The following is a 12,198-nucleotide window of genomic DNA, read 5'->3' as shown; positions in this document are numbered from 1 at the left end:
AGTCTGGAAAGCTGCTCCACCGGCTCTGCCAGGGCACTTTTCACCCCCAGTCTCTTCCGGGGGTACTGGATGACGGGGGCACTGATGACGGACCCTGCAGCCATAGCTGAGAGCTTCGCCACATATTATGCAGACCTCTATGCCCCTCTGGAGTGCTTACCAGAGGCCACGGTCGACAAATTCATAGCGGATGTCCCGCCCAAAGTGGTGTCGATTGAGACGCGTCAACAGCTGGAGCTCCACCTGACGGATGAGGAGTTGGGCAAGGCTCTGGGAGAGCTCAACTCCGGGAAGGCGCCCGGACCCAATGGGTTAGCTAGTGAGTTTTTTCGCAGGTACAACCTACAGTTAGCCCCTTATTATCGGACGGCGCTGGAGGAGGCCAGGGAGGCGGGCAGGCTCCCCCTGACTGGAGACATGCAGAGGTGGTGGTGTTACATAAGCCCGACCGGCCCCCAGAACAGCAAGCTTTCTACCGCCCCGTCTCTCTCCTAAATGTGGAGGCCAAGGTTTTGGCCAAAGCATTGGCCAACCGTCTCCTACCCCACATCTCGGGACTGGTGCACCCGGACCAGGCCGGGTTTATGCTCCAGAGGGCGACAAGACATAACATAAGGCGGGCACATGTAGCGATGGCGGCTATACGACGGACCGGGGAGCCGGCTGCACTCCTACTGGCGGACATGGACAGGGCCTTTGATTCCCTGAGCTGGGTCTACTTGTTCGCCCTCTTGCATAGACTCAATTTTGGCCTGCGGTTTTTATTGTACCTGATGTTGCTCTATACTGATCTGACGGCGTTGGTACGGGTGGCAGGAGTGGTTTCCTCCAGCTTCCCCATTAGACGAGGCACCAGGCAGGGATGCCCCCTGTCACCTTACCTATTTGCCCTGGCCATGGAGCCGCTAGCGGCCTGGGTGCGCATTGACGCTCAGATTTGGGGCTTTGAGAGGGCGCCGGGTCTGTCGGACAGGATCGCATTGTACGCAGATGATGTCCTCTTCTTCCTTACGGCATTGGATAAATCAGGGCCGTGGCTCTTTGAGATCATGCAAATATTCGCGGAATCGTCAGGATTATACATGAATCCCCGTAAATCCACACTGGGCTCCGGGGGACCAGGGGAGAGTGGGTACATGGGCGGCCGCGATCCAGGTGGCGGTTGGGTTTCTCAAGTACCTGGGGGTATTCCTATTGGATGTGCCGGCCATATCCTGGGAGCGAAACCTGGCACCGGTTTGGGAGCTCGTTCTAGCAGACATAAAGACCTGGTCACGAATGCCCCAGACAATATATGGCAGATCTGCGATTTTTAAAATGGTTGTGCTTCCCCCTTTGCTCTACCTGCTACAGAACCACCCGATCGCACCTCGGTGGTTCTGGCTGGTGAATTCTGTTCTGGGGCAGTTCCTGTGGGAGGGGGGTACGGTGCGCGTTGCGCTGCGCACATGCTTTCTATCCACATACTGCGGAGGGTTGGCGACCTCGAATATCCTCTCTTACTACCAGGCCTCGCATTTATGGGTACTCAATGAGTGGTGAAACGGGTATAGGGGGAGGCGTCTATGCATTGGAACGACTCCTTATGGGGCGCCATACACTACACACTTTATTCAGCGCAGCTGCGGGGTGCGCTGCCACCAGTCATGCAGGTGGTATTTCAAATCTGGCGGCATTCGCTGAGACGAATTGGGTGGTGGAATACCCTGACTCGAGAAACGCCCCTATGGCATAATGGGCGTTTGCCTGACCTGGCGGCTCTGAAAGGGTTTTGGGGTTGGGGTGCTATAGGTATATCGACCATGGGGGATGTCGTGAGGGATTTGTCACTCATGTCCTTCCGAGATTTGCAAGGAGAATTCTGTATGCCCTGGTCCCAATTCTTTCAATACCTCCAACTCCGTCACGCACTTTCCCCCAGTCTGGAGGGCCTGGACTCTCTGCCAAAGTTTAGCCCGTTGGAGGCGAAGGTCTTCATGGGGGATCTGGAGACAAAGAAGATCTCCTGAATTTAGCAGTCCCTGGTCACCCACTGTTCTCCAACACTTCAGAAACTTCGGGAAGCGGATGTGGGTACACTGGAGTAGGAAGACTGGAGGGAGGCCCTAGCCTCCCCTGAGGAGCTGCCATAGCAATGTGGCTTCACCTCATTCAACTTAAATAGCTACATCAGGCCTACTTCACCCGGGTTCACCTGTGGCGGGCGGGATTGATTGCCTCCCCGGAATGTCTTCGGTGTGGCTGGGAGGACGGCACATTCTTGCACACTGTCTGGCACTGCTCTTCCCTTGATCGTTTCTGGAGGGGGTATTTTCCTGTCTGTCGGAGGTATTGGGGTGGTCACTTCCGCGCACACCACAGCTCGCCCTCCTACATGTTATGGAGGGTATTGGGGGAAATATATATAAAAGGCATTTCCTTCAATTGGGCCTCACATTGGCGAAATGTGATATAGCCAGGGTATGGAAAGATCCGCGGGCCCCTTCAGTAACTGCTTGGAAAAACGGCCTGGAATTTTGCATAGGGCTATAGCAGCCAATCTTTGTTGCCAGGGGTGTCCTCTCAAGCACTATAAAATATGAAAGCGGTGGGCGGACTATCGGGTCTGTGGCTGGAGCCTCCTGCTGTTGTGGACGATCTCCCTGTAGAGTGATGGCTGGGTCAGTGGGATGGTTAGGGTGCAGGGTGACTGGGGGGGGACCTGGGGTGGGTGTGTATTTATACTGCTTTTGATCCGTTCACTTGTTTTAACTGTGTATGGACATGACTCAGTGGACTTTTTGCAACTCAGGGGGAGGTGTGGGGGGGATTTGGGGGGGTTCCTTCAAATTCTTATTGATACACTATGTCAGGTGTCGTGGTTATTCCTTAGAAAAGGTCAATTGCTTCCCTGTTTATGTACAATTAGATACTGCAGTTGTCCATGGGGTACAGAGCCCTGCAACTTATGTGCAATCTGCCAATAACATCTGTTTTCAAAAAAAAATCTTAAATTAGATGTTTTTTTATCCTTATATTCTAAAATCCGGCATGAAATCTGGTACTGTGCCTGCGCCAACACGTGTTTTGTCTGCCCGTAGACTTTTTCAAGGCGGTTAGCACGAAAAGTTGACCATATACGCGGTATGTTCTCGGTCGCAGTGAAGCTCCTATCATTAGATGTATGCGTATCCACAAACTTTTAAAAGTAGATGTGCTCATATAATCAAAATTTTGGTCTGTTTACTGTGTATGTTCTCCTTTCATAAATAGTCTGGTTCCTTTTAAGAGCTATGAGTAACCTAAAACTATGATGATCCAAAGGTAACTCCGTATGTTCGGAATCAGTCCTGATAAAATATATAAGTGGTGGCCCTTCGGTTGTCCACTCTCCCAAAAGACAAATAATCCAAAGGGAACTCCCTGTGTTTGAAATCTGTATTGCTTAGAAGCCTTGATAAGTTCCACCATCAAGCCGGACCGCAAAGGCGCGTTTTCTGACTCCTTCACTTCGCTAAAACGCGTTGAACCCTTTGTCAAGAGGCCATGCTTCTCTGGACATGGCTAAAGCACCAGGGTATTTCCCTGGTAGTTCAATGGCTGGCAGGTTGTCTGAATGCCAGGGTGGACAAAGTCAGCTGTCAATGTCAAACGGATCAGGAATGGCCTCCCCATCTGGAGGTGGTGCAAGGTCCCCCCAAAGAGCAGGGGAGAGCCTTGGTTGGATCTATTCGCCACCGCAGAGAATGCACGATGTCAGCAGTTCTGCACACTGGAGTTTCCAAGTCCTTTCTCGCTCGAAGACGCTATTTCTCTCGACTGGAGCTCCGGCCTCCTGTACGCCTTTCTGCCTATACCACTCCTGCCCAGAGTTCTAAAAAGGACCACCAGGGCCCAAGTCATTCTTGTTGCTCCAGATTGTGTATGGATAGACTGGTATCCTGCGCTGTTGTTTGAGCATCGGTCCTCCAGTCAAGCTGCCTCTTAATGAGGATCTTATATCGCGGCAACAGGCAAGGGTTCTGCACCTGAACCTGCACAATCTCCTCCTTCATCCATGGAGAGTGAGTGGGGACAGATGACAGCCTTCGACCTGCCTCCTGAAGTCTGTCATGTTATTTTGGCAGCCAGGCATCCCTCCACCAAATCGGTATACGCCTGTCGCTGGGACAGATTTGTTGCTTTGTGTGTATCAAAAAGCATTGATCCCGTATCTCCACCTCTGTCTCTAGAACTATTTGTTTTTTCTTTGGCCCAACAAGGCTCTACTCTGGGCATATTTAAGGCCTACCTTTGTGGCATTTCAGCGTTTTTGCAGTTGCCGTGCCTACGTTCCTTATTTAATTCACCCGTTGTGACGAGATTTCTCAAAGGTTTGCAACAAGTTTTCCCCCCAGGCTGTTCATCTTTCCCCAGTGGGACTTGAACCTGATCCTCGCTTTCCTTATGTGCACGCCTTTTGAGCATTTGCACAACTGCCCTCTTCAGCTGTTAACCAGCAAGACTGCCTTTCTGGTGGTCATTACATCGACCAGAAGGGTCAGCGAGTTGCAGGCTCTCTCGTGCCCTCACCTTATGCTACTTCTTATCCTGAGAAACTGGTTCTACAGACAAGTGCCTCCTTCCTCCAGAAAGTAGTCACCCATTACCACAAAGGCCAGACGATCACCCTGCCTACCTATTTTGCCCCGCCTCATCCTTCTAAGGAAGAAGAGAGACTCGGTCTGGATCCAAAACGAGTATTGTCATTCTATTTTGACTACACAAAAGAATTCCGTGTGGATGACAAGTCTTCATAGGGTACGTTGGGGCCAAGAAATGCAAGGCTGTGCAGAAATGAACCATTTCCCATTGGCCATAAAGCAACCACCTGAAGGCTTGCGCACTCATTCTAACAGAGACAGCGTTGCGACCACTGCATTAGCTTGCGGATTCCAGTCCTGGACATCTGTCAGGCTGCAACATGGGCTTCATTGCACACGTTCATGAAGCAATGCTGCCTGAACAGTCAGGACCATGGGGGTGGGCATTTTGTCCGTTAGATCCTGCATGAGTTTCTGGGCTAAGTCTGGTTCTCAGACCGACCCTCCAGGGAGGCGTTGCTTGGGTATCTGTTCTAAGGTAAGGAATCTATCACTGAAGTCTCTATCAGATGAACAAATTACCTAACTTTGGTAACTCCTTATCAGGTAGAGACTCTTATCTAGCCGCAGATTTCATACCGATCCTCCCCACTCTGCGACCTGATTAAAGGATGAGGCTTTCCCCTTACAAAGGGCACTAGAAGCTCGCCCAATGGTTATTCTTGTTTGTGGCTCTGTGCTCCTGACGGGGAAGGTTGCAAAAATAAACTAAAATAAGCCCCCCGAGGTGGAGCCAATATAGGTAGCGCGTACGTAACCATTGTGGAGCCAAAAATGCAGTGTGCATTGGTACAGCTCGGAGATTTCTGGATCCAGTCTGAAGCTTGGGGATAATTCTACGGTAAGGAATCTGCAGCTAGTGTCTCTAAAGGTAAGTAACTTGTTTATTTGACCAGTAACATTTAGAATATACGCTGAAATAAAAAGACATTTAGCCAATCTCCCTTGCGTCGATATATGGAAAGGCACAATTTAATCTTTATAATTTTTAGCATGTCCTAGGTCTCTAATTGAATACAAAGTTGTGTAAGCGCTACGTGAAAATCATAAAATGAAATATATAAGTAACTGTTCAGTTTCCACTATTTCCACTAACAACGCTTTGCGCCCCCACCCTTCCGCCCCCCCATTTTATTAAACTTGAATTTCCAAAAATATCTCTTGCATTGCAGGATAATTTTGTAAACTTTGTTCTTTAAATATTGTGTTCAGTTCAGGAAATGTAAAAGAATTTGTAAAACTGAACATGGTTTCCAGTTCTGTATTTGTTTTTAGATTGTACTAATAATGCCATAGATAACTGCAGCAGTTGTGCTTTTGTTGGTTTGAGGCGTCAAGGCCACTGGCCTAGATTGACATCTTGTCTTATTCCAGCAGTAAAAGCCATGAAGGGGAGGCCTTCATCACAGCTCCACCCTCGTCCCCGTTAAGAAAACAAGAACTGGAAAACTTGAGGTATGTTTTGATTGAGAGACTATAGGGGGATAAAATTCAATTTGTGGTGCACATGGATCATGTCTGAGAATCCATTCACATCTCAAAACGTCTTTTGACATTTAAAGTAATAGATTAAACTAATCGAAAGCACATGGACAGAGTCCAATGTCCATTGCAGCAAAAGCTAATTGTGCCTTGGGCATACACGAATGGAAGAACAAAGTCTACAAATGTTACAGAGAATGATGGAAGAGCACTGGGCGAAGAGGTTGACGCAGTGTTACACAAAGAACAAAGAAATGGAAGGAATACAAATGAGTCTTGAATGTGCATTTCATGGTGTCAAACACAAATGCATACCTTTGCAAGGATACCAGTTTTCCAAAATCGGAACTGCTTCTCTTGCATCTCACCCACTTGCTTCTATTCTTTCAGTGACCTGAATCATATTTCGATCTGCACTTTCTTTTAACAGACATCGGCTTAATCTTTTCAGAAAACGTTCCAACCCTTAAAAGGCCTGTTAAGTCAGCCTATCCCAATACATCAGATGACACTTTCTTTAATGTTAAGCGCCAGGGAAGAGGGGGGGGAGGGTCCCACTCCTGTCTTGAGTCTGTCGTTGTACCACATACGAAGTGACACTTTTTTCTTATATATTTCAAAAATATTACTACACTGGAAAGCTTGTTGACACTATTTGCCATTTTGAGTTGTTAGAATGCAGCCCTCATTAAGGCCAATAAACCATCCTTCTGTATTTGTAGACAGAGCTCTTTTATTTCTCAGGTCCAAGCTCAAATTGATCCTCGAACCAAGTTTTTTCATTGCAGTCTATAATATGTAGCCGTTCTTTTAGAATGGGATACACAGGACAGGTTCCAGAATTTAAAGCAAAATCCAGGAGTGGATGGAATGATCACACATGGACATATAAAACTGAAACCACCTGCCTTAAATGCAGTCTCTTATTCATATTATTTGATGTGTGCCTCTTTGACCTGACTTAGATGCTCTAGTTGTTGCATATTCAGTAGGAAAGCTCTTGAGAAATTATTAGGGTACTTTTTAATTGATGTTTTTTTTTATTTTGTGCAAGATAAAAACCCAATATCCTTAAAAAAAAAATGTTTAAAAGCATTGTATTTGGCTCCACTAAAGCCTAGCTGTAACTAGACATAGCGCTTCATTGAGCCCATATTAAAAGTCAGGCTCTTCCCCAACGATGATCAAGCATATTAACAATTTGTTGGTTTTTTTACAGAGTTTTATATAGCGCAAACGTGACCCTGTATCTGGTGTCAGAGCGCTTTACATAGCACCAGTTGCATTACATGAGGACACATTCATTTTTTTCTTTGTTAGGCACAGGGAGATTAAGTGATTTGCCCAGAATCGCAGGATATTCAGCATCATTGCCGAGACTCTAATCCGGTTCCCCAGATTCGAGGTCTACCGCCTTAGCAGTTAGACCATTAGGCCAACTCCTCTCCCCAATGAGCATCTCATGGAGTATTCTCCGTGCATAACTGTAAAGGTTTGGTAGAACAACAAAGCCTAAACCTTGGTTATTTAGCAGACTGGAAATGTTCAGGAGTTTAAAAGGAACCAGAGTAATTGTACAAAGTAAAACCACTCCACCAAGAACAGTTGATCAGCCATCCTCTGTTCACTGATCAATCAGCCCAAACGCAAAGACACATTCAGCATTTCATGTGAGCTCTCCAGTTCTAGATGATTAGAGCACTGCTGGACATGCAAGTATACAGGTCAATGTAGTTGGTTGCCTTTGTGCACAGTGCACAGAAGAGAAGTTAACAATAACTGTGATGTGCTTAGCTAAACTGTTTCAACAGAATACCAGCTTTTTCGTTCAAGCAGGTAAAATATCCAAACATTACAGAAAGATTTGATTAACTAGTAAGAGATTAACTGCAGGAAGTAACAGATCTAAATGCTCAGCGAAATTTGTTCTGGCTGATGCTGCTTTTTTAATGTTTCTGTTTGTTAGGGAGGACTCTGGTATTTTCATGTTCCACAGGTTCCCCAGGACAGGGGCATTTACTGCCTGTTGGTGGGAGAAATTATTTAACTCTGCAATAGACTTGACGATAAACCTTACACAGGAAATGATTGCTGAGTCGCTCTTCGTCATTACTGAATTTGCCACTCGGCAAAGTGACGGAGTCTCATTTTAACCATTTCACAGACATGGATACAATTAATAAGGCTACTGTCCTTGAGGAGTAGGACCTGATAGGAACTAAAGCAGGTGCACAAGGGAGCATCCAAGGTTCTCCATACTCTGCAGTCAGAAATTAAAAAATGTAATCTTCTTGACACAGTTTCAATATGTTGTGCTAGGTTAATACCTGAAGTGAGGGGCGGTTCTCCTAAGTAGGGAGAAATCTCTGCTTCCTATTATATTTGGAGACTCCACTTATCCTGGATCCTCACACCCAGTTGTTTAAGCCTCAAGTGACTCATCCTGAAGTTACACAAAGAATCGCCTTCGATGCATAAGGCAGATGTCACAGAACAATACATAGGTTCAGAAGCTGCAGTACTATGAACGAAAATCCTATCCATGACTTGGAAAAGCTGAATTGCTCTGTATGTGTGTGTTTTTTGTGGCCTGCCCTGTGTCATTCCTCCAATGAACTCTGAGCTTGCTAGAGGTACTCAATGCTTTACTGTGTTGTTCGTCAGCAGGGTGTAGGCCCAACCCGCTAAACTGAATGATTTCAGCTTTTTCATGCCAGGTTGTGAAGGGATTGGTAACAGTGGTGGCAGCGTGATATAAGTTCAGGGCTCATACCTTTTTACCAGTGTCCCTATAGGGAGATTGCCTACCTACTCTTCCCTCGATAGGGCCTTCAAGTCCTTTATAACTGGGCTCCATTGCCTACCACTCTAATGTGCGAAACATGAGTAGGTAACATCTCTATAGTCTGTGTAGATTTCAGTGGTACATCAGGTGCATGGATGCACAACTGGTGGCTACAATTCCTTGTTGTTCAGGATCTCGTTCAATGAAGAATGTATCGATCTGCCTCCCTTTTTCAGAAAAGGTTTTCCCCTGCTCTAGTGAAATCCAATGTTAAAACTATTTCTCTGTTTATTCTACCCCTCAAAGTATTTCTTTGTGGATGTCAGCTCATTCTGGCTTTAGATCAAGAATTTGACCTTAACCAGTTCTGGCTACTTTGAGCAGAAGTCTGTGAAATTAGGATACAAAATTAATTTCTCTCTAAATAGAGTATGACTTGAACTTTTGAAAAAAAAGCTTGCATTTGTGTTGGCTTAGGCGTCTAGTCTATGCTCCCAGAGGCAAATGTTTGATATACAAGCTCCTAAGATAGATATCATCTAGTTGGCTCTATGGTTTGTATTGATCGACTGTTACATCTATTCCTTAGCTAAAGACTAAAAGTACTTGTGTGGTTTTGAAAAATAATGAACTGTCTTAAGTGGACACTGCTAACCGGACCACTGGTCACCTCGGATTTAGACGCCAAGACTGTAGGAGTTGTGATTTGAGTTAGAGCCTTTGTTGTTTGGGTGGTGGACTTTTTGGTTAAAAAAGTTTTTGCTTTTCTTTTTGGTTACTGGAAACAAAGCTTCTGGTGCTCTAGCCCACTAAGTTGTTCAGCATCGCATCCAGAGCGACACCAATTGAAACGAGGGCCAGAAATATCATAGTAAGGTTGCTTTATCATGTCAGTTTTGTTTTGCACATTTTGGCCATTCAGTGGACCCTAAAAAGACAATCACTATTGTAAAAAATAAAAAAAAAGTTCTCTGAGTCAACTGAAGCTCAGTCTGTTAGACTAACAGTGTTCATAAGACCATATATTAGAAAGTCAAGCATCTGAAATGCAATAAAAACGCTTAGTATTTTATCTCTGCCCAGAAGCCATAGCACCTTCTGATTTTCTATATAATATCTGTTCCTGTTCTTTTTATGTACTTATAAAAAGGTCTCTTCTTTTTTGAATATATAGCACTGACTGGATATTTATTTTGAGGGTTATTTACAGTGTAATGATGTGTATGATGTTCCCCCCCCCCGCGCTTTGCAAGCAGCAGGGTGGGGTAATCTACGGAATTCTGGAGGTTATATCCCAGGTAAGATTTACTTGGGACGCTTAGTAGGTGTTTCAGTTTTATACACACCTTGGGTCCTTCTGACCCCTAGGATAGTACTGCAGGGATCTTTTTTGCCCTGACGAATGACCCAGACCTTTTAGGCACATACAGATACCCATGACACTTTGTTTTCCCTCTGTGAAAAAAACTGTTTTGGTATCTATCTTGCAGCAGAACCACATCTGCAGTCACAAAGGTGGTTTCTATAAATGGGCATAATATAGGTTTACTGAACTTTCCAAAAACTAACGTCACTCATGCTAATTGCCATTGCTTATTTATTATTTGTTTTAGATGTTACCACTGTGTAGTTACGTTTGAGTTGGTATTGCCTTTGAAATTGAATTTTCTGATTTGCCTATTCCTTGTGACGCACTGGATAGATTTGCTCGACACTTGGCATTCGGCTAACTAAGTCCGCTAAGATTCGGCATGGCAAGTTTCATGAAGATCTGTCCACTGGAACAAAAGTTAGGTGGGGGTTAGAAAGTGCATTATTTCCCATTTTAGCTCCCATCGGAAATTTTGCTGAGAGATAAAGCAAAAACTACTAAACAGATTTACACCAAAGTTGGCATGAACGTGCAACTTTAATCCTAAAGCAGGTTGTTTTTTTTATTTGGTGAAGATCTGTTTAGAAGTAAATGGATTTATAAGCATTTGAAAAAGGTGGCAGGTGGGCTTTAACGGGTTAACACTTTTGTATATCTTGCCAATTGAGAAACTATTTATTAATTTGGTCATAACTTTGGTACCATTTGACGAATGGATCTGAAAATTGGCAGATAATACATTCAGATTGCTATTGGTATTTTGGGATTTGTGTATATCCATGAGGAGGGGGCCAAGTGAAAAAGGTGGTAGTGTTCATTTGCTAATACGTTTGGCACTGTGTGATGAATCTGAACAAACTTTGGAAGAAGCTAATAAGGATTATTTTATTTTGGTTAGTCATTTTTTGTGCCAATCCAGAAAAGGATGGTATAGTTAACAAAGGGTCAATAAATGTTCATAACTTTGGCGCTGTTTGATTAATCCATGTGAAGTGTGGCAGGTAGTTAACAAGTGATACCCAGTGCGGGTATATTAGGTTTTGTGACAGTCCAGTGAACGGTGCAAAGTATTTTTGATTTACTAATAATAATTACATTGTTGCTGTTTGATGGATCTGCACGAAATTTGTCAGGGGCTTAGCATCTTTAACCTTAATTTAGTATTTTTAAGTTCATGCTGATCCACCAACAGGGGGCATGAGTTAAAAAGGCGGCTGTTTTAAAAACAAAAAGTGTTAATTTGCTAATAAAGCTGGCACTGTATTATGAATATGCACTGGGCTGGAAGGTTTGGTTTTTGACTGGTATGTCTCGTTTTGTGCTAATTCACCACAGGGGCAAAGTTAAATGGAGGCAATAAAATTTGCAGTGGAGTATAAGTTTCGCACTGTTTAAATATTCAAATGTGACCGGTAGTTAACAAGTTAAACCCATTGCAAGGATTTAAAGATTTATAACAATCCGGTGGGGGGGGGGATCATGAGCAGTGGGGATTGGGAGGCGGCTGCAGTCGTGGCCAGCCGAAGCCCGTGCACAGTGTGGGCTGGATGTCAACAGAATGTTGAGCATGGTCTGGCCGCAGGCCCCACTATATGCACAGACAAAGACGCTTTCATAGCATGTATAGAAATTCTGTATGCTAATTCGAGAAGGACTTGGAGGATGGGGGATTAGAGGTCCTGGATATTCAGTTCTACTGTTTATTTATTTTATTTTTATTTTGAAAGTTTTATATAGCGCGAACAAGATCTTTGCAGATATCAGAGCGCTTTAAAAGGACAAGGGGGTGATAGAATAATAGAATGTAATAGTTGGGGTAGTTAGGTACAAGGTGCATAGTTACATAGGTAGCTAAAAATACAAGAGGTAGGTCAAAGTTGAGGTAGTGTAGGTACAAGGTGCATAGTCAAACAGGTGCGCCAATAATATAAAAGTAC

At 44.7% G+C, this 12,198-nt stretch overlaps 1 protein-coding gene across 4 annotated transcripts in view; it reads left to right on the top strand.

Annotated features, from left to right (window-relative positions):
* Positions 1-12,198, top strand: part of CNOT10 (CCR4-NOT transcription complex subunit 10) — a 517,759-nt gene that overhangs the window by 418,500 nt on the left and 87,061 nt on the right. For 2 of the 4 annotated variants that reach the window (XM_078663928.1, XM_078663926.1), the window contains one exon: positions 5,997-6,077. In XM_078663928.1, coding sequence (XP_078520054.1) covers positions 5,997-6,077 — 81 coding nt within the window. The remainder of the gene's footprint in view (positions 1-5,996; positions 6,078-12,198) is intronic. The other 2 variants (XM_078663927.1, XM_078663929.1) reach the window with 1 other exon arrangement.

The sequence above is a fragment of the Lissotriton helveticus genome, chromosome 10 (genome assembly GCF_964261635.1).
Source record: "Lissotriton helveticus chromosome 10, aLisHel1.1, whole genome shotgun sequence".
In the NCBI taxonomy this organism is placed as follows: domain Eukaryota; kingdom Metazoa; phylum Chordata; class Amphibia; order Caudata; family Salamandridae; genus Lissotriton; species Lissotriton helveticus.
Note: the sequence above shows the minus strand (reverse complement) of the source record. Positions and strands in the feature narration are given on the sequence as shown.